Raw genomic sequence first — 24177 nt, forward strand, 5'->3', positions numbered from 1 at the left:
GTGCCCTGTTCAAGGCCCACGGTGGACGGGGGACAGAGGAGCGCTGGCTGCACGGCCCCGCAGAGACGGCTGAAGACCAGACCGCTGCCGCGCTGTCCTCAGTTGGTGTTCACTCAGCACACCCTGGGAGTGGCCCGGTGATAAGACCTGCTTCACACATAACGCCCCAGGATTGCGGGCAGTGTCCCCGCGACAGAAAGCAAACATGGAGTTAGTCAGTCTGGAAAACACACACAGCCAGAGAACCAGGTAAACGTTTCTTGACTTTTGCCAGGAGTTGCCTTCTGGTCCATGCCCAGCCCACCCAGACAGGGGCACGAGTCCCCTCCCTCCCTGGCGTCCCTTCTCTGTCCTCTCAGTCTTTTTCATTGCTGTCCCTTCCCAGGGTCTGTGTTCATCCCAAAGGGCTGTGATGAGCCTTACTGTAGGAAGCTCGGGTCCTGGGGGCTTCAGAGCAGAGAATCTACAAGCCGCACCAACTTTTCCTGCTGCTGATGCACTTCTTACGGCACAATTTCCAAATCTATTTACATCAACAAACTCTCTTCCACAGCTTTTACATAAAACCTCCCATCCCCACCAGGAAGAGTAGGGCAGAAGCGGGTAGGGGAGGAAGCCCCGACCCTACCACACGTCTCAGGAGCCCGGGAGGACTTGCCCAGGACTTGAGAGGCAGAACAAGGGCAGGACAGCCCCTCCCCCAGACCCACAGGTCCCAAGTCCCCAAATCCATCCAAGGGCACCCTGACTCCTCTCCTGCCACGTCACTCGGTTGGCCTCAGTGATGAGGATGTCATTCCTGAGCCATGAAACAGTTAAGAAATACCCCGCCCCACTGGCTGCCATGCTCATAAAGGGAGGTCCCCGTGTACTTCCGTGCAGCTCCAGATGGGCGGCTCACTCATTTGCTCACACCCAGCGGGGAGCGAAGGCAGAGGCCAGCAGCACTGCCACCTTCCCATGCAAATCAGCCCCGGGAGTGCAGCTGGGCCCCTCCCGCTCCTGCCTCCCAGGCAATGCTCCTGGGGAGGCCTTGGGGAAGATGCCACCCTGGGCGCTGTGCTCTCTTCCTCGGCCTGGCCCTCGTGCTCGACGTTGTGGGCCTGGTCCTCTTGCTACTGGGCATCTTCGCCTCCCTCGACTTCTGGGACTTCTTGGTCTATACGGGGTCCCTGATCCTGGCTTTCAGCCTGCTCTTCTGGATCATCTGGTACTCCCTCAACATCGAGGTGCCTCTTGAGAAACTGGACTTGTAGTTTGGAGGCGGGCAGAGGAGGAAGGACTCAGGCTTCCTGGCAGGCGGAGGGGCTGGGGCATACTGCGCTCCCACCCCAAATGCCCCGCCAGGGACCAGGTGAGTGCACAGGAGAGCTGCCTGGAGGGGTGGCCCGGAGGCTGGGACGAGCAGGGGGAGGCTGGAACCCTCTGAGGCTACACAGGCAAGTGGCTCAAAGACTGTCCCCCAGCTGGGGATTCTGTCCACCTGGGCTCCAGCTGGCCAGGAGAACGTGGGGCAGGTACTTCTCCCCCGGGGGACCCTTTTCCTCATGGAGACTGGAAAGAGGGTCTCCACAGACCCCATGACTTCTGATCCACCACGAATGGTCCTGCCATGCAGAACAGGAAGTTATCCCTTCAGCTTAAAACTTGGAGAAAGGAGCCCGTCTCGATCCTCTGTTGGGGAGAATCCTTGCTGGGGAGAAAAGCCTTTGGCCCTAGAAGAGGATGGAAAGTTCCCCGATGCTGCTTATGCCTTGCCCTGTGAGCTGCCTGCTGCGGTAGGAAACAGAGCAGAACCACCCAGCATGGCCCTTCTCACTTGCTTCCTCCCTGCACCTGCCCAGGTGGGACACACGGGAGGGGGCCGGGACCTGTCTCCACGTCCCCGCTCAGTACATCTGCCCCCCTCTCAGCAGTGCCCCCACCCCACGCCCCCAGCCAGCCAGCACCCCCCCCCAGCCAGCCCGGGACACCGGAAGTCAAGGGACCATGGCTGACCATTTCATCCCAGCTGGGCCAGAGCTCGGCTGACCATGTGTAACCAAGGAGGCAGGTAATCGTAAGATTTTTCACAAGGGCATGGAAAGCAAAAGATAGAGCTAGTCTGGCCCCCACAAGCCTGACTTAGAGATGGCCAGCTCTCCCCAGGGGACTAAAGTCGGAGTCCTGGTTGGTTCGGTCATCATTCCCTCCTCCCAGGTGGGCAGGGACCTGCACTCAGGCACAGCCAAGCACTCCACTTTGAGTGCTGCCTGTGAGAGCAAAGGTCATTGCAGAGTTGGAAGGAGCAAATAATAATCGCGTCTTTTCTGGGGGATTCCACGCGACCCTTGGAAGTGAGAGACAGAGCAGCAGTTTGAAGAGGTTTCAGTAGGGGCGGCTAAACTGTCCCTGGCAGGTGAAAGGCAAGAGATGAGAGGTCAGAGCGCCTGGGCCTGGCTCGGAGCAGCACCGCTCGTTTGCTGGTGACACTGCACGGGAGGCATCGTGCCCTGAGCTCCAGTCGTCCCGTCTGTAAAATGGGGATAACGTTACCAGCCCTCGTTGTTGCAATGGTCAAAAAGAGGTAAGGCAGGAAGAGGCTCTTTGCACATAATGTGGTTCTTACACATGCCAAGTGTTGTTACAAACATACAGCAGAGGGGAGTAAACTGACCCAGAGTCCCAGCTGGGGGTACCTTGGTGTGCCTTGAATTGGTAGTGGTGGGGCTCAGCTTGAAACTTCAAAATGTGCATCATGAAACTTCAAAGCAAGAAGGGACCCCAAACTTGTTTGCTCGTTCACGAGGATGCGTCAGGCACCGTGCAAGGCAGTGCGGGTGCTGGGAAGAGTAAGACACATGAGGTCTCTACCCTCGAGGAGTTCCCGTCAGGCGAGAGACAGACGTTAACCAGACGGTCTGACTAACAAGGTACGATAACAGTCAGGTGAGGACTAGGAAGAAAAGGAACACCGCTCCTTGGGAACGTTCAGTAGAGAGGCTGACCCAGAAGGTGGAGTCTTACAGAGAGAGGCAATAGCTTGAGCAAACTTCCTGGGGTAGCAGGAAACAGAAGACAGCAGGGTGACTGAAGGGCAGAGGGCAAGTGCAGGACAGGGTTAGGGCCCTGCAGGGTGGGGAGGCCGGACCAGGCAGGGCCTAAAAAACCCTCTCAACGATTTTAGCCATTACTTTAAGAACAATAAGAAGTCAGTAAAGAGATGTAAGCAGGGGTGGGGATTTGACATAATTCGATCTCTGTTTCCAAAAGACCACCTTGGCCGCGGCACGGGTGACGAGGATGACAACGATGGCGACGGGCAGTTCACGCCCACTTGGGGGCCTCAGTCACTTGCCTAAACAAGCGGGGTCCCCAGTTCAGTCTCCTCAACCCGCACGTCCTCCCCTCATTGAATGGAAGGTAGTTCAATAACCCAGTAGTGAAGACCATGGGTCAAGACCCAGACTGTCTGGTTTGAATACAGTTTTGTTGCTTACTAGCTATGTGGCCTGGGGCAAGTTATGGACTAGCTATGGGCCTAGCTATGACTCCATGCCCTAGTTTCCTAATCTGTAAAATGGAGATGGTACTAATACTAGCCTCTGTTTCAGAGCTGATGCTAATAACAGCCCTGACCTCATAAGGGTGTCGCAGAGATTAATTTAACGTGCGTATAGCACCGTGTGAGTGACGACTGATAAAACAAGGGGCACTCTGATAAACCTCTGTCACGACGCAGGTAGCTGGTCCATTACAGGCGGGGTGGGACCTTCCTCTAGGACAGACATCCCTGAAGCATTTCGACCAATTCTTCAAGCAGCATATGGCATTAAGACTCCTCAGTGGGTGTAAGAATGAGGGCTGCCCCAGAACACCAGACTTCTGTCCAGGCTCAAAGAGACGTCAAAAGCTGTGGGTCCGTTGTAGCCTCCACTGAATATAATCACGCAAATATCTCCTTCACCTTTTCAGTCCCCAAACTCCAAGTTCTACAGGACCCTAGAGCCAGCTGGCCCTTTTCATCCAGCTTCATCTGGACCCTGCATCCCCGACAATGTCTGGGGCTGGCCCAGAGTGATGGGTTTCAGTGGACCGGGACCCGCTGTGCAGGGGCTGCTCACTTATAGGAGCTGCTCACCACCTCCTGGATGACCTCAGGCAAGTCATTTGACGTCCCTTTAGAGTAGGAGGTTTGGTCCCCAGGAGAGGTTTCATACTGTTCTCTGCAGAGGCCGCTGGGGGCTGGGGCTGGGGAGGGAGTGAGCAGGCAGGATGCCGGCAGCCCCGCCACACCCCCCACCTAGAGCCCTGTATGAAAGTTCACACTGAACTTTCACGTAAGGCTTCATGTGAACACAAGTTCCGACACTGAAAGATATTTCTGAAAGGCCTAGACTCAACCCCCTTACTTTGTACGACCTTTGGCCTGGGCATCATCTCCAACCATATTCATGATTTACAGGCAGTTTGTAACTGGCTCTGCCGGTTCCCTAATTCTCAGAGTGGAGCAAAGGGAAGAACACGGGTTCCGTGAATTCACAGCCCAGCACGTCCCCCAGTCTCAGCAGGATGGTTGCTAGGACCCCCACCCCCACCCCACCCAGAGAGAAGCAGGCCACATCCCAGGCAGGAGTCACGACAGGGCAGGGCCACCTGGTCACTAAACCTCCAAGTCCCCCCAGGAGTTTCAGGACTACTGGCTTGTTTTTATCGCTCAACTGTGTACCAAGCGATTTTATCACTTGGTCGCTGTATTTCCCGAAGCTTTGTTTGCTCCACGCTCTACTGGCTGGGCATTTCTTGTAGATAAAGTCCCTGCAAAGGCAGGGGAGGGCGCTTGTCCTTTAACAAGAGGGTGTGAGACTACACTCCCCCCACAAACACACACACACACCACACATACATCCACAGCCCCGCCCTCCATACACATCCCCCCACGTACATGCACCCAGATTCCCTCCATAAGCACGCCCACCAACACACACACACCCTACACGCACACCCACCCAACATGCACAGTCTATCACAGACACACTCACACCCACACACGCCCACACTCCTCCCCTACACCTTCTACACACATCAACACCCTACACATGCGTCCCTCCCCCACTGCACACACGGTCACACGCACACCCTCACATGGCCTCACACTCACATGGCCTCCACACCCCATCCGCCCTGTTCACACACAAACACGCCCTCACACCTGCCACGCATGTACCAGAAACACCCCACAGAAACAAACACTCCCGCTCCCCAGCAACCGAAGCCAAACGGCATGGGAGGCTCACGGCCTCGAGTCCTGGAAAGTTAACTTTTTCCAACACGCAGACTCTCCTCTCTGCCGCGGAGGGGCCAGTGGGGCTGCCGGTCGGCTCAGAGCAGAGCCAGACGGAAAGGCCTGCACCCCCGCTCGGAACGAGCTGGGGCTGCGTGGAGGGCCAGACATTCCTCTAATCCCTGGAGGAATTTTTAACCTAGAGGGAGAGGTAAAGCAAGTACATAGGGCCTCACAAAGAGTACACGGAAGGAGCGCAGTCTCACATGGGGCTCTGAAAGCCCAGATGAGGAAGAAGCCCCCCTGGCTGGGCAGGAAAGGGGGTGGTGTGTGGCTTCAGACGTCTGGGTCCTGAGCAACAAGTAAGAACGTGACAGGCAGAGCTGGCGCTCGGGCAGAGCCAGAGGGAAGGACCGCAGAAAGGGAAGAATGAAAGGGTGGCCCAGAAGGGGTGAGCAGACACAGGGGACCGGGGTTAGGGGTGCTCATTGCTGAACTTGGAGGATGCTGATAGCCAGATGAGGATTCTGAAACGTGGAAAGCAAGGAGGAATTTTTGATGACTTCACGGCCTGGAGAGCAACACGGCTGGGCTCCACTTGAGGAAGAGTAACTTGGTGTCACGTGCAGCAGGGGTAGGGGAGGAGAGGCACAGGGACGGGGGACCATTGGAAAGCAGGGGTAGTAATAAGAGAAAATGATGGCCACAGGGAGGAGGGGAGGGGGACAGAGAGACAGCATGGTGGACAACAGACGGACGTCCTGGTGTCCCTCGGGGGGGTAGCGGTGTCAAAGGCTTCAGGAAGCACTGCCACCGTGGAACAAGGAGGTCAGGGGAAGGCAGGGGTTTGCTCAAAATGAGGTGTTTTCCTTTGCACGTGCAGAGCTGGGGGTGCAGATGGTATCGATGGGCAGAGCTACCCAACTGGAGTTGAATGTGCAGACTTTCAACTCAGAAGGGGGATCAGGCGTGGAGATGGAGTTAGGGGCTGGAGACAGGACTGCGGACGAGATTGTAAAGGGTGGGAAGGAGGAGGGAAGGAAGGCAGGTCGGGAGCCCAAAGAGGATTTGGGCAGGTAGCAAAGAAGGCAAAGGAGGACACGAGACCAACAGTGAGGGGAACTGACCTTCAAACGCTGCTGAGTCGTAAAGCAGGGTGTAGCCTGAGGAAGGATGATGGGACTTGGCAATGAGCCTTTATCAGTGAGGTTGGGGACAAAAACGAGACTGGTGCGCCTTGTGGAGTGGCTGCCGAGATGTATAAAGGGGCGAGCCCATATCAGTCTAAAAAGTCTTTGGCGATGAAATGGAGGGGGTAGGCCAGTAGCCTGACGGCACAGCTGGTCTGAAGTATGGTTTCTTCAGAGGAAGGGGATGCAGAAAATGGAGCAGGATGGCAAGTGGGGGGAAGGAAGCCAGCAGAGAGGAAACGAGGACGCTGAAGTTACAAATGGAGAAGGATGTCTGGCTGTGCCTCGGGTGCAGGTGGGTGGTGAGGTCCAGAGGCCAGGGAGAGATTTGCTTGGCCTGCACGGAAGGATGGGGGAAGACAAACGGAGGTTTGGTGACTGCCTCGGTATTTATTAGGCCACTTATTTTCATGACCTCATTCAATCCTTACAGCTCTGTGGGTTAGGGGTTCAGATCCCCATTTTACAGGTGAGAAAACTGAGTCTCAAGGTAGTTTCAGGACTAGCCCACTGTACCTGTGCTGTCGAGGGCCAGCATTAGAATGCACAACCGAGTCCAGCGGACTCCAAGAACTACGCTTGTTTTGACAGATTCGAATCTCGGACTGATCCATCTCGTCTTCATTTATTCAGCCCACGTCCCATCTGGTGGAGAAGCAGCAAAGCAAGCTGATGCCCTGTTTCTGCAACACATCCTGTAACAGAACCCGGGAGGAACCAGAGGCTGTGAGGTGGAAGCTTTCAAAGCATCCGCTAGGCTGCCCAGGAATGGCCACGAGCGCCCAGCTTCCGGCGGGTTCCAGGCTCCATCAAGAGACCAGCACCCCTGCCCCGGGCCACTGACACCACTGCCGGCACCCCAGCCGTTTGTGAGGGTCTGGGGAGGCCCTAATGTTGGCACAGCGGGGCTTTTATGGCAATAACCCCGCCGCTGTGGGCTTGCGCACCCAACGGGAAGTCCGTCCAAAGTCCGAATGGGATCTCCTGCTCGTCGGCTCTCTGGACAGACTGTGTGAGCCCCTGGAGGGCCCACCTCATCCACCTCTTGGTGTCGTCCAGTCGGCACGTGGTAGTGTATTTCAACATGCCGGTTGCCAAGGCAAATGCAGAGTCAGTGCTGAGTGCAGGAGGTGCCCCTCCTCGGTGCCGGACACCCAGAACCACCAGTGCCGCCCCCGACTTGCACGACCGGGCCACGCGGGGGGGTGTTCACATTGAGCTTTTAGTCAAATGAAACCCTCCGGGCATTTTTCTGACAAGTTTCTGACGAGCATTTTCTAGACTCTGCTGTGCTGTCCTTGCGTCATTCATTTCTTGATCCTAAGAGCAGGCCTCTATTTTTATCTTAATTCAATTGCATCTAGTCCAGTGCAGCCCAACCAGAGCACCTAGTGACCTTCACAGGCCCATCAGACGTGCTCATGCCTGTCACCTGTGCTCGAGCTGCCCCACTAATTTATATGTCCCCCAGCTTAATTCTGTACTTTTTATTTATATCTCACCCTAAACGTGTATGTGTTTCTTCCAGAAGCTGCCTCAGATCTTTTGCGGTGTGAGGTAGTTACCTAAATAAAGAAGCTGATTGGCCTTTTAACACAACATAACCTATTTCTGGGTCTGCGCGGTTTCATAACTACTCCCAAACTCCCGGCTTTAGGGCATCTTCTTCCCATTCGTTTAACCTGCCTCTGTGCAAATCCCGGAATTCTACATTCAGTACAGCACCTCTTGGGAAGAAACGCACAGAGCCCAGTGGATGGAGACAGTACAAGGGTTATCCTGACACCGTGGAATCTTCTGGAAGCTCTGTGCTCGGCCACCAGGCCAGCTTCTCAGAATTAGGCTGGACTCAGGAACCTGAAGAGATATCATGAGAGAACATTCTAGATAAGGCCCCAGAAGAAAGATTCCGCCCCTACCCAGAAGCCTCCTTGACCGTCGTCGCTTGCAATCCTATTGATCTTCCCAGTTGGAAATTTCTCGGTGTGTCAGACCTGACTCCATACCTGGAGGAAACACTTCCCTTTACTTGAAATTGTAACGTTAGCACAGGAGGGAAAGTCACATATAATCAAAATCACTGAACAATTCCTTAAGAAGACACTTGTTGGTGGCCACATAACTTCTCTTCATGAGACCGAGACAGGTTTTTATTCTAGAAGTGGAACAGGTTTCTGGTTCTTTGGCTGGGAACCAAATGGAATCGTTGGCTGTCGTTTCACAGCAGCCATGTTGTTCCAAATATGCAAATCTTGAAAGTCGAGGCTCACGCTCAGCCCAGAGCACATGTTCACATCTGCGAGAGGCTGGAGGGGCTGAGGCTGGCTGAGCGGCAGCAGCAGATTCCAATCTCCTGCGCCACCCTCACGAAAGGGAATCTCCCTCCTCACTTAACATCTTCCTCCTTCGCTCTTTCTTCTGCTGGTTAGTGTGCAATTTAAATGCGTGTATGAGACGGCTCTCCATAGAGAGCATTTGTTCAACTCCTAAGGTCTCCTGAGTTACAGGGCGTGCTCCTGCAGGGTGGGCACCGGACCACTGCTTTGGAGAATGCATGCAGAATAAATCTGTGATAAAAAGGAGGGGGCGAAGTGAATGCAATTCCAGCTGACGACCTGCTGGCCTTTGCATGAACCCCGTGGGAGAAAAAGGAGGTCCACATAGGAGGGCTTCCTAGAATTTAGCTTCAACCATCTGGAGACCCCAGTTAAGAGCTGGAACTGAGAAGGCACACTTAGGCAATGCATGTGCAAAGTCGGGGTGTTCCCTCAGAGGCGAGGCTTGGTCCACAACTCAGTATCTGCCAGGACAGGACAGTATCTCAGGGACCCCCGACGGCACAAGCACCAAATTCAATCTCAAAGATGATGAGAGCAGCATTCCATCAACTGGATGCAGATCACCTGGGGATCACATAAATGCAGACTCCAATTCAGTTGTCCAGGGCGGGGCCGGGGACTCTGCATTTCTAACAAGCACCCAGGCAGTACCACCGCTGCATTAAAAAAAAAGAAAGTGTCCTTAAGACAATCCAAAGAGTGAGGATCTTGAACAACCCTGTCATTTTAGAGATGGGGACACTGAAGCCTGCAGGTGAAGTGAGTTTCCCAAGTTCAAGCAGCTGCAGAGCAGCAGGTCCAGGACCGGGGCCCAGGGCTCCAGGCTGCTGGTCCAGCCCTCCTCCCCGTCCCCGCCCACCCCATGAGCTGCTGACGGGTTCTTCTGAGCCCTGCTGAGCCTTGGGCAGCACGAGCGAGTGAGCAGGGCAGTGGCCAGGGCAGGTGAGGCAGCTCACACTGCAGGTGAGTCATGAACCGGCGTGCCTCGCTTCAACCTGGCTGTGCCGTCTGCCCGTGAACGTGGTCCTGACCAGGCTTCCACGCCGCTCTGTGTCACTGCAGATTCCAGAGCCATGAGCCCATGAGCACGCATCATGCAAGGCAAGTAGGGTGGAGAGGGAGGAGGAAACAGGAGAGGCCGTGTTTCCACCAGGCAGAGCCACGTGGAACTGGGCTAGGCCTGATCTGGGCTCGTCCTCCCAGTGGGCTGGGCTTGGGGAGCCTCCTACCGCTCTCAGGGCCATCTCCTCGGCCCCTGCTCCTATCTGTTCTCTTGAACGAAAACTGGATTTTTTCAGCGACCTGACTCAGTCAGCTCCGCCACTTACAAGCTGAGTGACGTTACAGGGGATCCTCACCTATTAGGGGATAATAATAATGACATCACAATCATAGGACCTAATGTGATTCAGCACTGGCTTTCTGAGACTCACAACCTCCTGAATGTAAATACCTTACAGTGTATTGTTCCTCCTTTGTAGAAGTCAAAACAGAGCGCTGTGAAGTTTAGGTCATCTCCTCAGACGCCTAATGATTCCAGGACTACAGGACCTGTCATTTATAAAGCTATTTACAGTCAAGTCTGCCGCTAATAATCAAGTCTACACTTCACACAACCTCATCCCCACACTTTACTGCAGAGACGACCCACCAGGACCCACAAAGCCAGGCAGATGGGCATTCTAGGGGGAATGGTGGGTTCACCCCGGTTCTGCAGCCCACCCCCAATCAATAGCCTTAAAGCTCCTCCGATTCAACTCATCCCTTGGTGAAATTACAGTGTCGTGGAGGAGGTTGATCAGAAGCTAAGTCCTCCAAGGTGGAGGCCAGCTCGGAAATGTATTTGCATGAAGGACCAAAGAGCCCTCTGGGTAAAGACCAACCCTAAGGGAAAAGAGAGTCAGGCTGACAAGGGTGGCCCGGTAACAGATACTTAACACAGGCATGCTTGGCTTCCTGCATCTCCCAACAACCCTTGTTTGTTCTCAGGGAAGAAGGGCTATAAGAAGGATTAGGCCAGTTTGGGGTGAAACTGTACGAGATACCGGGGTCCATACGTTGTCACTTGGACACACCCAGCACAGACTTGGGTTGCGCTGGTTCCTGGTAGACACAATGATATCTGGCAGAAAAGTGACACAGGAGGTGCTGATAGCTGACTGGACTTGCTGGCGAGCTGAACTGGCTCTTCGAAGATCCCCAAAGTTTCTTGCCAGGTCAGACACACAAGGGGGCGAGGGGCCGGCTGGGAAAACGCAGATAACAGTAAATCACTCCTTGTCGGGGACACTTAGGTGAAAGGTGCAGACAGCTAGAAACCGCAAACCAGCCTGGGAATGGCAGGTGTCCCTGAGTGAGAAGTGCGTGTACTTCTCACTCCGACGACTAAGCGTGGCAGGCCTGGGGTAGCTGTGTCTGCCTTCCCACCACCACACGGCCTCCTCCCTTCCTTCATTCCTTCACTCAGCACAGATTCACCTCTGGCCTCACTTCTCCTGGATCCCAAAGGCTGCCCCGACGGGGAGATCCCGGCTCCCTGGTTCAAGGACAGCAGACCTTGTCCACTGTCACATGGAGTCCTGGCCAGGCTGTACCGGCCCCAGGCGGCTCTATCAGCTCTGAGGGACCTCGCATCCTGGCCAGCCCATACTGTCCCGAATCACCTGCCACTAGTGTCCCTTGCCGGCCAGGGGCTGGTTTTTTCCTCTTGTTTCTTCTGCATTTCAGTTTTCAAGAAATTTAAGTTTCCCGTTGTTTCAGAAGAAAGTCAGGAGGGGGAAGCTGCTGGAGGAAAAAGGAGAGAAGAGGCAGGAGAAAACTCGGGGGGCGGGGAGGGGAAGGGTGGAAGGCACTGAGGAAGTGAGACGGTGGAAGGAGATGAAAGGAAGGCTGGGCTGGGGAAAGGTGAGAGGAGAGCTACGGGAGACAGAAGCTGAGACGGGAGAAAGTGGGGAAGAGTGTCTCCCGCGGTGTGCTTCGTGAACCAGGAGGAGCAGCTCCTCACCTGGAGCCGTGCTCTACCTGCAAATTCTGCCTCTCACCCCAGACCTCCTCAGCCAGAAAATGTGGGGCTTTTAAAAGTCTTCCCAGTAACGGGGGTGCGCACTACAGCTTGAGAATCACTGGGCTGAATCGTTCTATTGTTTACTTAAGCAGGCATGCTGCCCCTTGATCCTGGATTCCAGTGTTTTTTTGAACTTCTGCCTGGGGCACGGTGACTCGGAAGAGTCCTAATGTGACTCTCCCTAATGTGACCCTCACACACACCACCTCTTGGCCTAATGACCTCCTGATTCCGCAGAGATGGGAAGAAACGGCTGTAACATCCTCCTTCTCCTCCATTCACTCTCACCGTACCACTGGAACCACCAGCCTCTGGCAGCTCTAGACTGTGCAGCTTCTTCCTGGGAGGTTTTGAGACCTGGACAGAACTCTAAGGCGCCCCTGATCCTGTGTTACTTCCCAACCTATTCAACATCAAGGACCGCCTTTATTATTTTTCTCCCGTTTCTCCCATATTGTCTGGAAATACGTTGTCTGCCAAAGAGACTAATCATTAAGGAATAATTAATTCAGTTCCCCATGATTTATTAATCAAACACATCCATAACTGGGTATGCAAAAAGCAAAAAACAGATGTATCATGGTTGCCATTAGAGTTTTTGAAACATTTAAAACAATGCATTGCAACTACCGTGAACCCCTGGGCGTCTGGGGAAGAACAGATGAAACCAGAGATTCCAGATCTCAGCTGCCGGGGTGAACAAAGGTCGTATGAGGAAAGGGAAAACAATAAGCAAAACGTTTACAGGCTCCTGCCGCTCTCCCTGAACCCAGCCCACTCAGGACTTGGCCCCTTCCAGGAACTCTATCCTCCCTCTGGTTCTGGCTTTCTCCAAAGGGCATCTCACAGACTCACCGACAAGGCCAGTCCTAACCCAGTGAGGCCCGCGGGCCAGCGGCTGCTGCCCCCGCCCCCCTCCTGCCCTGCCCCCCTTACCAGACCCCACCTCTTCCTCCTGCAAACACAGGAGGTGGTTTTCAGTCTCCACCATTAAACACACCGGCGCCCCCAAAAGATGCCAGGCTAACGGGGGGGGGGGAGGGGCACGGTCCACAGCGCGATTCTAGGTGCTAGAGAAATGATGGCTGCCATTTCTGCCTGCGGAGCCCCCGTCCAGACACACACAAACGCGTGGGAGAGTGGAGCTGCATCCCTCGTCCCCTCCAGTGACTAAGGCGGCCAGTCCTGGGTGGACGTCTGCCAGTTCCCCCGGCAGACAAGCAGGCAAGCCCAGCCGCGTCCAGACATCCCAACTGCACACCAGGAAGCACCACTCTCGTCCAGGCTCCGTGTTCCCACCTGAGAAAGCTGAGGCCCCAGCACGCTAAGTGACTCAGCCAAGGCCACAGCACCTGTCACTGACAGAGCCTGAACACGCTTTTTCTGAGTCCTGCCTACTGCCCTTTCTGCCATCCCCTTCTTCCTCTCTAGGTGAGGACAAAGGGCTGGCGGTGAGACAAGGGCCGTCTCAAGGATGAGCACCTGGTCAGCAAGCCAGGTGGACCAGACTGCATTCAAGGGAACTGTCCTGTGCCTCTCCTGTAAAACGGGAACGTTACTGCCAGCAGTAGACACGCCAGAGGGCTGTGTGAGACGTGCGCTGGGGAACAGACATGAGGGCTTTGGAAAAGTATGAACAAACTGGGGGGTGGCTCTTGATCCCGTGCTGGGGAGGCTTGGCTGAGGCTTTGTTCCCTCCACACGTGTCCTTCCTCTCGGCCTGTCTGCAGCAGCCCAGCACACACATGGGCTGAAGTGTGGGGAGCTGACCCTGAAATAGTGATGGCCGGCCTGCCACATGGACCACATCCCCCCATCGCGCCTCCAAAGCCGACAGAAGGCGTCACTCAAGGCTCGTGTGACTGGGCCTCTGGGCCCGCCGTGGCCTCCACCCAGGGCCACAGGCGCCACCACCAACCCACTGAAGCTGGTTCCTGACAGGAAACCCACTCATCATTCTTATCACCTACAGGTTATATGAGCCAGTTGTCAGGGGTCAATGACGCGGGCGAACTAAGACCAGCCACCACGAGGGATGGACACCTACAGCCCACGCGCCCCACGCCCTGTGCCACAAGCGATTCAGACTGGAAAGAGCCCCGATTAATAACAAGCTTACTAATCAATGTCGTTCTGCAGGAAATCTATACTACTTAATACTATAATCTATAACATTTCCACTGTCCTTCATCCCAAATCCCTCTTGACCTACTTGACTGGGTGAAGGTCTTCATGCTTTTCATATGTAACTTTTTAAATGAGTTTGGTAGATCTGGTACTGAACAGAAAAAAAAAAAAAACCAAACAACCCTGTTTCCCCATAAACCAATAAGCTTACAAAGAGAACTCAGAGAAGGTCTAGAGACGGAATTTAAAGTGTGAAAGCAAGAAAGGGTAAATGAAGAGGAGGATTGCTTGGAATGGGCAGTTAAATGCTTCCAACCTGAACCAAACAAGCCAGTGGAGTGGCCTGAGGCTGTGTGCTTGCTACTTACCTCATCCACAGACAGATCCAGCTCCGTGTTATAAATAGCTTTACACTTGAAGAGTTTGTTGAATGTGCTGGACGAGAGCAGATGGGAGGGGGTGGAAGTGAGGGAAGTAGAAAGGGAACCAGACGAGAAATTCAGAGTCCTACCCGCCCGCCCACTACCACCACACACACTTCCAATGCCCTGAATCTTGGAGGCGGGGTAAGAGTCGCACAAGAGACAGCCACACATGGTACTCCAGCGATGGAGCTTTACTTTGGAGTGTAGTCTAGGAGTGAGCATAATATAAAACGCCACAGTTTGATGGTAAACCCCCCAAAGTAGAAAGTTAATAGCTGATCTGACCCTCATGCAAAGTGTAATGCGAAGTTTCCCCTCATTCTTGCAAACACACACACACTCACACTAATACTCACACTCACCTGTGGTCCCTCTCCCCTCACTGGTGATCCTCCACCTGTCTCTACCTTCAGCTGAGGTAAAGACAGCTTTGGACTAGAAGTCAGACCTGGGTTCTAGTTTTAACTCTGCAACTTTCTGGCCAAATGGCTTTGTCACTAAACCTCCCTTGGAGACTCCAATTTCATCTGTAAAATGGGCTCTTGTAACCATCAAGTGAGATACATACAGTAATAGCCAAAGAGGAAGGCAAAAAAGCACATGAAAAATGTTCAACATCATTATCCATTAACAGGCAAATTAAACCCACAATGAAATATCCCTACGCACATATTCAGGTAACTAAAATTTAAAAGATTGACCTCACCAAATGCTGGCAAGGATGTGGCATAACTGTAACTCTCATGCATTGCTGATGGGAATGTAAAATGGTGTAACCACTTTGGAAAACAGTTTGGCTGCTTCTTAAGTAAAACAAACATCTATCATGTGATCCAGTCATTCTAGTCCTAGGTATTTACCCAAGGGAAAGAATGTGTACATCTGTACAAAGACTTGTACACAGATGTTTATAGCAGCTTTATTTGTAATAGTCAAAATTGGAAACAAATGGGGCTTCCCTGGTGGTACAGTGATTAAGAATCCGCCTGCCAATGCAGGGGACACGAGTTCGAGCCCTGGTCCAGGAAGATCCCACATGCCGCGGAGCAACTAAGCCCGTGCGCCACAACTACTGAGACTGCGCTCTAGAGGCTGCGAGCCACAACTACTGAAGCCCGCGCGCCTAGAGCCCGTGCTCCGCAACAAGAGAAGCCACCGCAATGAGAAGCCCGCGCACCGCAACGAAGAGTAGCCCCCGCTCGCGGCAACCAGAGAAACGCCCGCGTGCAGCAACGAAGACCCAATGCAGCCAAAAATAAAATAAATAAAATAAAATAAATAAATTTATTAAAAAAGAAAAAAAAATTCTATGCTAAAATTGGAAACAACTGAATATCCATCAATCCTTCAACAGGTGAGTAGATATACAAATTGTTGCATATCCATACAAGGGACTAGTACTACTCAGCAGTAATGAATTATTTTTTTATTGGAGTATAATTGCTTTACAATGTTGTGCTAGTTTCTGTCATACAATGAAGTGAATCAGCTATACGTATACCTATATCCCCTCCCTCTTGAACCTCCCTCCCACCCCATCCCCCCATCCCACTCATCTAGGTCGTCACAGAGCACTGAGCTGAGCTCCCTGTGCTATACAGCAGGTTCCCGCTAGCTATCTGTTTTACACATGGTAGTGTAGATATGTCAATCCTAATCTCCCAATTCGTCCCACGCTCCCCTTCCCCCACTGTGTCTACATGTCTGTTCTCTACATCTACGCCTCTATTCCTGCCCTGCAAATAGGTTCATCTGTACCATTTTTCTAGATTCCGCATATATGCATTAATGTACGATATTTGTTTTTCTCTTTCAGGCTTACTTCACTCTGTATGACAGACTCTAGGTCCATCCGCATCTCTACAAATGACCCAATTTCATTCCTTTTTATGGCTGAGTAATATTCCATTGTATATATGTACCACATCTTCTTTATCCATTCATCAGTAATGAATTATTGATACAGCCAACGACAAGGATGAATCTCTAGATGATAATGCTGAGGGAAAGAAGCCTGATGTAGGGACTTCCCTGGTGGCACAGTGGATAAGACTCTACACACTCCCGATGCAGGGGGCGCAGGTTCGATCCCTGGTCAGGCAACTAGATCCCACATGCATGCCTCAACTAAGAGTTCGCATGCCACAACTAAGGAGCCTGTGTGCCACAACTAAGGAGCTGGCGAGCCACAACTAAGGAGCCTGAGAGCTGCAACTAAGGAGCCCACCTGCCAGAACTAAGACCTGGTGCAACCAAATAATAAATAAATAAATAAATAAATATTAAAAAAAAATAAAAAGAAGAAGCCTGATGTAAAAGAGCACACATTGTATGTTTCCCTCTATACAAAACTCAAGAAAATGAAAACTAAGCTATAGGAACAGAAAACAGTTCCCTGGAGGCAGGGCGGGAGGGAAGGGAGTTGGACAGGGAGAGAGGGATTTCAAAATTTAGCACAGGGATTAAGAGACTAGCTGCTTATTTTACTCCCCATTCCAGATTCTGTAGCAGATATTGCCAACTGACCACAGTGCTTTCCTGCATATACAGGCATGTACCACACCCACTGATGTTTGTCCTGAGTCCTTCTCCTTGGGTCTGCCATCAGATGACTGAGCCCTTGGGCTAGTCCGTACTTTTGGCATTCATTTCTTCATCCTCTCTGCCAAAAGGTCAAATTTATCTGCCCAAAGGCTCAGTCCAGCTTGGGAAATGTATGGGACATATACCACTTCCCCCATCTTGCTCACCACCCCTTGCTGTAGCTCTGCTTTCTGTAGTCCCAGCCTCCTAGAACAAGGGCACTGCCATGGGGGCATGATGGTCACAGTGGACTGCAGGGATAACAAAACTGACATGAGGGCAAAACAGACTGTGGGGGCTGTTTCTGGGGAGACGCAGTACAACTCCTTTGGTGCGCCCCGTGATGGCAGGGGTCTCTGTCCATCTGGGTCTTTGATATATTCCAAACACCTAGAACAATGGTTGGCACATAGTAGATACTCAATAAGTACTCACTGAAAGAATGAATGATAAACATTCTAAATTCTTCTTCTTTCTCTTTTTCCCATCAAAAGACCATTTGTTTTTCCATTGATTTCTAGCTGTTTTTCCACTGAGAGCAGAGATCAATCTAATATCACTTGTTCACAGCCTACTATTGCATTGCAAACGATTTCAAGTCAGAGCCTGGCAAATCTGGAGCCACTAGAGGCGTCTTACCTGAAATATTAGGTTGTAGCAGTAGCAGGAGGCAGGAGGGGTTTGAACAGAAAGTGCCAGACCTCTGGGTCCCAGGCAGGTCCACGGATGCTGCACACTGACTTCTGGGGAGAAAGATCAATAGATCTTTGAATTTCGTTAAAGAGTGTTAGTGCTGTGTTTTTGTGATTATGGGTATGACATGAAAATTAAACTACATTAGTGTTGTTCATAGATTTTGGAGAACTAAGGCAGGGAGAAAAATTTATGAAAACTCATTTTAGCTGCATAATGCTAATTACCTATTTACACAAGCTACTTACCATTAATGCATAATTACTCTATACACAAAGAAATTGCACATACATTACATCTATGTCAGATGGATTCCGAGGCTTTATTTGAAACACTGTGAAGGATTTGGTCTCCTAAATGGCTTAAGCATTTGCCCGTGACTTTAAGAAGATTTGCCTCGTGCATTTCAAATCCCAGCCGACATTAGGATCACTTGGGGAGGTTTTAAGAAAAAGCCAGTGAAAAATAACATGATATTTGGGATTTGTTTAAAATGATCCAACACAGAAAAGGGGGTGGGGAGCAGGAAAGATGAAACAAAATTGATGAAACGCTGATAATCATTAGAGCTGACTGATGGAGGTTCATTTATACAATTACCTCTATTTTATGTATGTTTTAGAATTACCTCAATAGAAAGATATGTGGGGAATTTCTTTGCACAGCTGTGAGAGGACAGAATACACTGACGCAGACCTGGGGATACGGATGTTTCAGTTACTGGACACTTCCATCTCCATTAGCACATTTGCGTTCCCTGCCACCAAAATAATTCTTACTTGAACAATTCTCGGTGGTTCTATCTTCTATCTATCTCTCTATCTCTCTATGTATGTATGTATGTATCTATCAATCTATCTATCTATCTAATCTATGTATCTATCTATGTATCTATGTATCTCTCTCTATCTTTGTCTATCTCTCTAGGTATCTATCTATGTGTCTATCTATCTATCTCTCTATCTCTATGTATCTATCTATCTATCACTCCCTAGACCAATTCAATCAGAACGTCTGACAGAGGGGCCCCACACATATTGTAAAGTATCCAGATGACTCTAATGTGTGGCCAGGGTTGAGAAACACCAGGAAGGGAAAGTTTCTGAGGGCAAAGCTCAGGTCAAATTTTTTTTAAATTAAGTAAGCTGCTTTGACATGTCTACGAGAGCGCGGACTACACACAGGGAGGCCTGGGTGGCAATAATAATCACCACCAGTTACGAAGTTTCTCGTATGTGTCACTGGGTGAGTTCCTTTATGTACATAAACTCATGTACTCTCCACAGCTACCTTATAAAGAAACTGAGGCCGGAAGAGGAGAAGTAATTGTCCCAGGGTCAACGGCTCCTAAGTGGCTGAGCTGGGATTCAATCCCTATCAATCAAAACTCTTTCTGCTCCAGCTTCTCTGAGGGTCGAAACAGAGGAGTTAAGAGGTCCATGGCTCTTAAACCACCACCCATCTGTCAACCCATCCTCTGTTTATTTGTCTCCGCAGCCTCCCTGGATAGCTTATGTTCTCACTCTTCTAACCTACATTCCAGCTAAAGTGACTCCTTTCACCCTGCTTCTCCAAGTTTCCCCATGTCTGCTTACAAATGTTCAAAACCCTTACAAAATGATAGTATTCTGTTGCCCACACCCACTTTGGGTGGATCTATAAAAATCTGTCCTGGAAACGGTTTTCCTTCACTTAAAAAACATGTCACCACGTTCCATGTGTCATGTTTATAGCCACATATTTGGTCAGGTCTCAGAGCAGTGTGACAACAAACCAACAGAGCTGAGTAACCAAAATTAATTCCAAAATAACTCAAGTTCCTGATGGCATGTTTAATGTCCGTAGGTGTAAGACGTAAGGTGACTACAATACAAGGGGAAAGGGCAAAGGTACCGAATTGTGAAATGGTGTCTACATTCTACTGGAAGTGGTGCAATATTGATTCTAAGTAAACTGAGAAGACAAAAAATAAAAGAGAACAAAGAGAAACAAATAATAAAATGGTAGCCCTAAATCCAAGACACAGATTAAAAGAGATTGTGCCAATGGATTTTTAAAAATTATTATAAGTTGCCTATAAGAAACTCACTTTAAAGATAATATTGGTATGTTAAAAGCAAATAAATGGAAAAAGATATATCATGCAAACTAACCAAAAGAAAGTTGGAGTGGCTATATTAATAACAGACAAAGCAGACTTCAGAGCAAAGAAAATTACCAGGGATAAAGAGGGACATTACATAATTATAAGAGGGTCAATTCACCAGAAGGCAGAACAATCATAAATGTATATACACCTAATAACAGATGCAAAAACTTATGGAACTGAAGGGAGAAATAGAAATAGACTAATTCACAATTTGTTAGGAGACTTCAGCTCCTCACTCAGTATTTGATAGAACCAGCAGAGAGAAAACCATCAAGGTTTCAACTATAAACTATATGGTTCTTCAGTCCTATCAGAACTGATAAACCATAAAACAATGGACTCTAACTGACCTTTATAGAACATTCCAGTCAACAACAGCAGAATATACATTCCTTTCAAGTGCACATGGAACATTCACAAAAATGTCTATGACAGATCACATGCTGGGTCATTGAACAAATCTTAAATTTAAATGAATTGAAATCATACAATATATGTTGTCTGATTATAATGTAATTAAATTTGAAATCAATAATAGAAAGAAAAATTTCCACCCAGGGGACTGCCCTGGAGGTGCAGTGGTTAAGAATCCGCCTGCCAATTCAAGGGACAAGGGTTTGAGCCCCAGTCCGGGAAGATCCCACATGCTGCGGAGCAACTAAGCCCGTGCACCACAACTACTGAGCCTGCGAGCCACAACTACTGAGCCTGCGAGCCACAACTACAGAGCCCATGTGCCACAACGACTGAAGCCCATGCGCCTAGAGCCTGTGCTCTGCACCAAGAGAAGCCACCGCAATGAGAAGCCCACGCACCGCAACGAAGAGTAGCCCCTGCTCGCCGCAACTGGAGAAAGCCCACACACAGCAACAAAGACCCAATGCAGCCAAAAATAAATTAATTAATTAAAATAAATAAATAAAACTAGATAGCTTAAAATATATTAAAAAATTTCCACCCAGAAGTAGAAGAGAGAGAGAGAAAGGGCCTGAGAAAATATTTGAAGAGATAATAGCTGAAAATGTCCCTAACATGGGAAAGGAAATACTCAAGTCTAGGAAGCACAGAGAGTCCCATACAGGATAAACCTAAGGAGGAACATGCTGAGAAAAATCTCCAAACACTTGGAAATTAAACAATACGCTGCTAAATAATTCATGGGCCAAACAGGAAGTCTCAAGGAAAATTAGAAAATATTTTGAAGTGAACAACAAATACAACCTATTTGTGCAATATGGTTGAAGTAAGGATTAGAGGGAAATTAATAGCTTTAAATGCTTACATTTGAAAATAAAGAATAGCTCTCATGAGCATAGATGTAAAAATCCTCAATAAAATATAAGCAAGTTGAATCCAGCAATATATAAGAAGAACAATATACCACGACCAAGTAAAGTTTATCCCAGGAATGTAAGGCAGGTTAGACAAAAAGTACTTAGACATGGCAGCAAAAGACTGATTCATTCTTAAAGATTTATAAGTTGGACTTCATCAAAATTAAAAACCAGAAAAGGTTTTTGTTTGTTTGTTTGGTTTTTTGGCAACGAAAACTGCAAAAGATACTGTTAAACAAATGAAAAGAGAAACTACAGTCTGGGAAAAAAGATTTTCAAATCACATATCCAACAAAATTCTGGTATCCAGAATATATAAAGAATTTAATATATGCAGAATTCTCAAAATTCAGTAATAAGAAAATAACCCAATTTGAAAACGGGCAAAAGAGTTGAACAGACACTTCACCAAAGTTCACCATATGATAGTAAATATGTTCAACATCAATAAGCCTGAGAAAAATGCAAATTAAAGCCACCCCAAGACACCACGACATACTTATTAGAATGACTAAAATGAAAAATGCTGACAGTACCAAGTACTAGCAAGGATGTTGAGCAGCTGGAATGCTCATTCATCGCTGGTGGAAATGAAAAGTAGTCCAAGCCACTCTGAAAAACAATTCGACAACTTCTTTCTTTTTTAAATTGAAATATAGTTGATTTACAATATTATGTTAGTTTCAGGTACAGCAAAGTAATTCAGTTATATATACATTTCAGAATATTTTCCATTATAGGTCATTACAAGATATTGAATATTGTTCCCTATGTTATACACTAAGTCCTTGCTGATTGTCTATTTTATATACAGTAGCGTGTATATGTTAACCCCATACTCCTAATTTATCCTCACCACTCCCCTTCCCCTTTGGTAACAATAAGTTTGTTTTCTATGTTTGATAACTTCTTATAAAGTTAAACACACACTTACCAGATGACCCATGAATCCCACTCCTGAATATTTTCCTCAACAAAAGTGGAAAGTTATGTTCACACAAAACCATAAATCCTTATAGCAGCTCTACTCATAATTGCCCCAAACTGGAAGCCACCCAAATGTCCTTTAAGTAGTGATTCAATAAACAAACTGTGGTACATCCACACAGTGAAATACTACTCAGCAAAAAAAGGAACATGTTACAGACACAACTTGGCTACATCTGAGAGGTATTGTGATGAGTGAAAGAAGCCAGTCTGAAAGGTTACAGACTGTGTGATTGTAGAACACGCATGAAAAGACCAATCCAGCGTGATGGAGAAGAGATCAGTGCTTATCAGGGTTAGAGTTGGGCTGAGGGTATGGCTTCAAAGGGATAGCTCGAGAGACGGTTTCGGGGTGATGGAACAGCTCTGTATCCTGATTGTGGTGGTGGTTATACAAATCTACTCATGGGTTAAAAGTCATAGAACTGTACTTCCCCCCACCCAGATGTCAACTTTATGTATGTTGATTTACAAAATAAAATAAATTAAAAATCCAAGTTCTTTGCGTTTTGTATTTCCCAACTCTGTCAAAGGGTCTACACTTGTGGGTCACAGCAAAACTTCTTTGAAATCTCCTTTCTCTCCCATCTATTCACACATTCCAGCTGTTTCTACACCTCCCTCACTGTACACTCGCAAACCTCCCCAGCTGGTGCTAAGGGGGATCAGGGGAATGCGCGTCTCCCCCACTCTTCAAGCTGCCCCTCAGTCTTTAACACTGGCAGTAGACATGTCCAATGTCAAGTACAGTTTCACAGTCCCCACTCCCAACCATTTTGGCACCCCGAAGCTATTCCCGTATGGAAATTCTGGAGCAGGCTACTGCCCCCAGACCTCCCTTCTCTCCCTTTGCTTCCCAGTCTGCATTACAAAGTTCAGAAGAATCCTTCTAGTAAGGGAGGGCCTGCAGTGACAGTGGGGAGACAAAATGGGCGAGGCCAGCATCCTCCTCAGGTGACAAGGAGAAGGCAGAGTTTGGAAACTCACCTTCAAGTAGCCACACGTGCATCCAAATGAGTTCTTTGAAATGGCCAAACTGGGAAGCTGTAGACTTGATATAATCGCGCTGCTGTCATGGCCCAAAACATTTCTAGAATTTTTAATAGCCTCCAAGCCAGTGTGTGCTGCACAAGGACTCCAACGCTAACAATGAAGATTTGAGCCCTTTATATGTATTAATGTATATTTTAATCCTCACGGCAACTCTGTGAGGTAGGATCCCATTTTAGAGATGAGAAAAATAAGGCACAAAAGTTTAAGTAACTTGATCAGGTTTTCAGGGCTAGCAGTGGCTGTGGTAGAGGCTGGCTTGAACCCAGATGATCGAGCTCCAGAACCCATATTCTTAATGACTAAGCTAGGCCACCTACATGTACTTCAATTTCTTTATTTTGTACAAATTGTTGGATTTTTTTTACCCCAAGTTGTATCGGTCTATGTTTTCCAATTGAATTTTAGTTATTTCTAAAAAGTAACCTATCCTCCAAAGAAAATTACCTACACAGTAAACTCAAAAGAATTTGTTGCAGGCTCTGGAAGTGGCTCCCAAGAAAATTTCCCAACTGCCTGAGTAATGGCAGACTTCCAGGATGACATATTCTACCCAAGTCCCCAGAGTAACATCGCTGGAGCTGGTAAGTTGGTTAAAAATCGCCCACCACACTCCTGTAGAGTCATACCTCAAAGCAAGCCGGCACCTGTGTGGCAAGTGAGGTGTGCAGCTTCCAAAATCCTGCACTCCCTTCCTTCTCAAGGGTACTCAGTGAGTGTGAGACAGCACCTCAAATCCTAACTGCTCTCCCTGCCTCACATGTGGGTGATTAACAACTTCTGCCCCACCCAGTTTACCCCAGAGGAATAATGTTTCTGCCCAATGTCTTGGGTGAGCTCAAGCTTTGGGGTAGGAGTAAGGGGGTGAGCAAAACACAGCTCGGCTATCAGCCCCCATCTCACGCCCCAGCCTTCAGCTGTGCTCAGCTGGAGGCCCTGCCCACCCCCAGTCACTTGTTTCCAGGCAAAAGAA

The 24177-nt window shown here is 49.3% G+C and overlaps 1 protein-coding gene across 1 annotated transcript; it reads left to right on the forward strand.

The window, feature by feature from the left end:
- Positions 1 to 1016: 1016 nt before the first annotated feature.
- Positions 1017 to 1256, forward strand: TMEM238L (transmembrane protein 238 like). Its single transcript, XM_057536257.1, has one exon. The coding sequence runs from the start codon at positions 1017 to 1019 to the stop codon at positions 1254 to 1256; it is 240 nt and encodes a 79-aa protein (XP_057392240.1).
- Positions 1257 to 24177: the final 22921 nt, after the last annotated feature.

Source organism: Balaenoptera acutorostrata, chromosome 20 (genome assembly GCF_949987535.1).
Source record: "Balaenoptera acutorostrata chromosome 20, mBalAcu1.1, whole genome shotgun sequence".
In the NCBI taxonomy this organism is placed as follows: Eukaryota; Metazoa; Chordata; class Mammalia; order Artiodactyla; family Balaenopteridae; genus Balaenoptera; species Balaenoptera acutorostrata.

Bases quoted from the DNA above. Each gene is read 5' to 3' on its own strand.
- TMEM238L (XM_057536257.1), top strand. From the start codon at position 1,017: ATGCTCCTGGGGAGGCCTTGGGGAAGATGCCACCCTGGGCGCTGTGCT.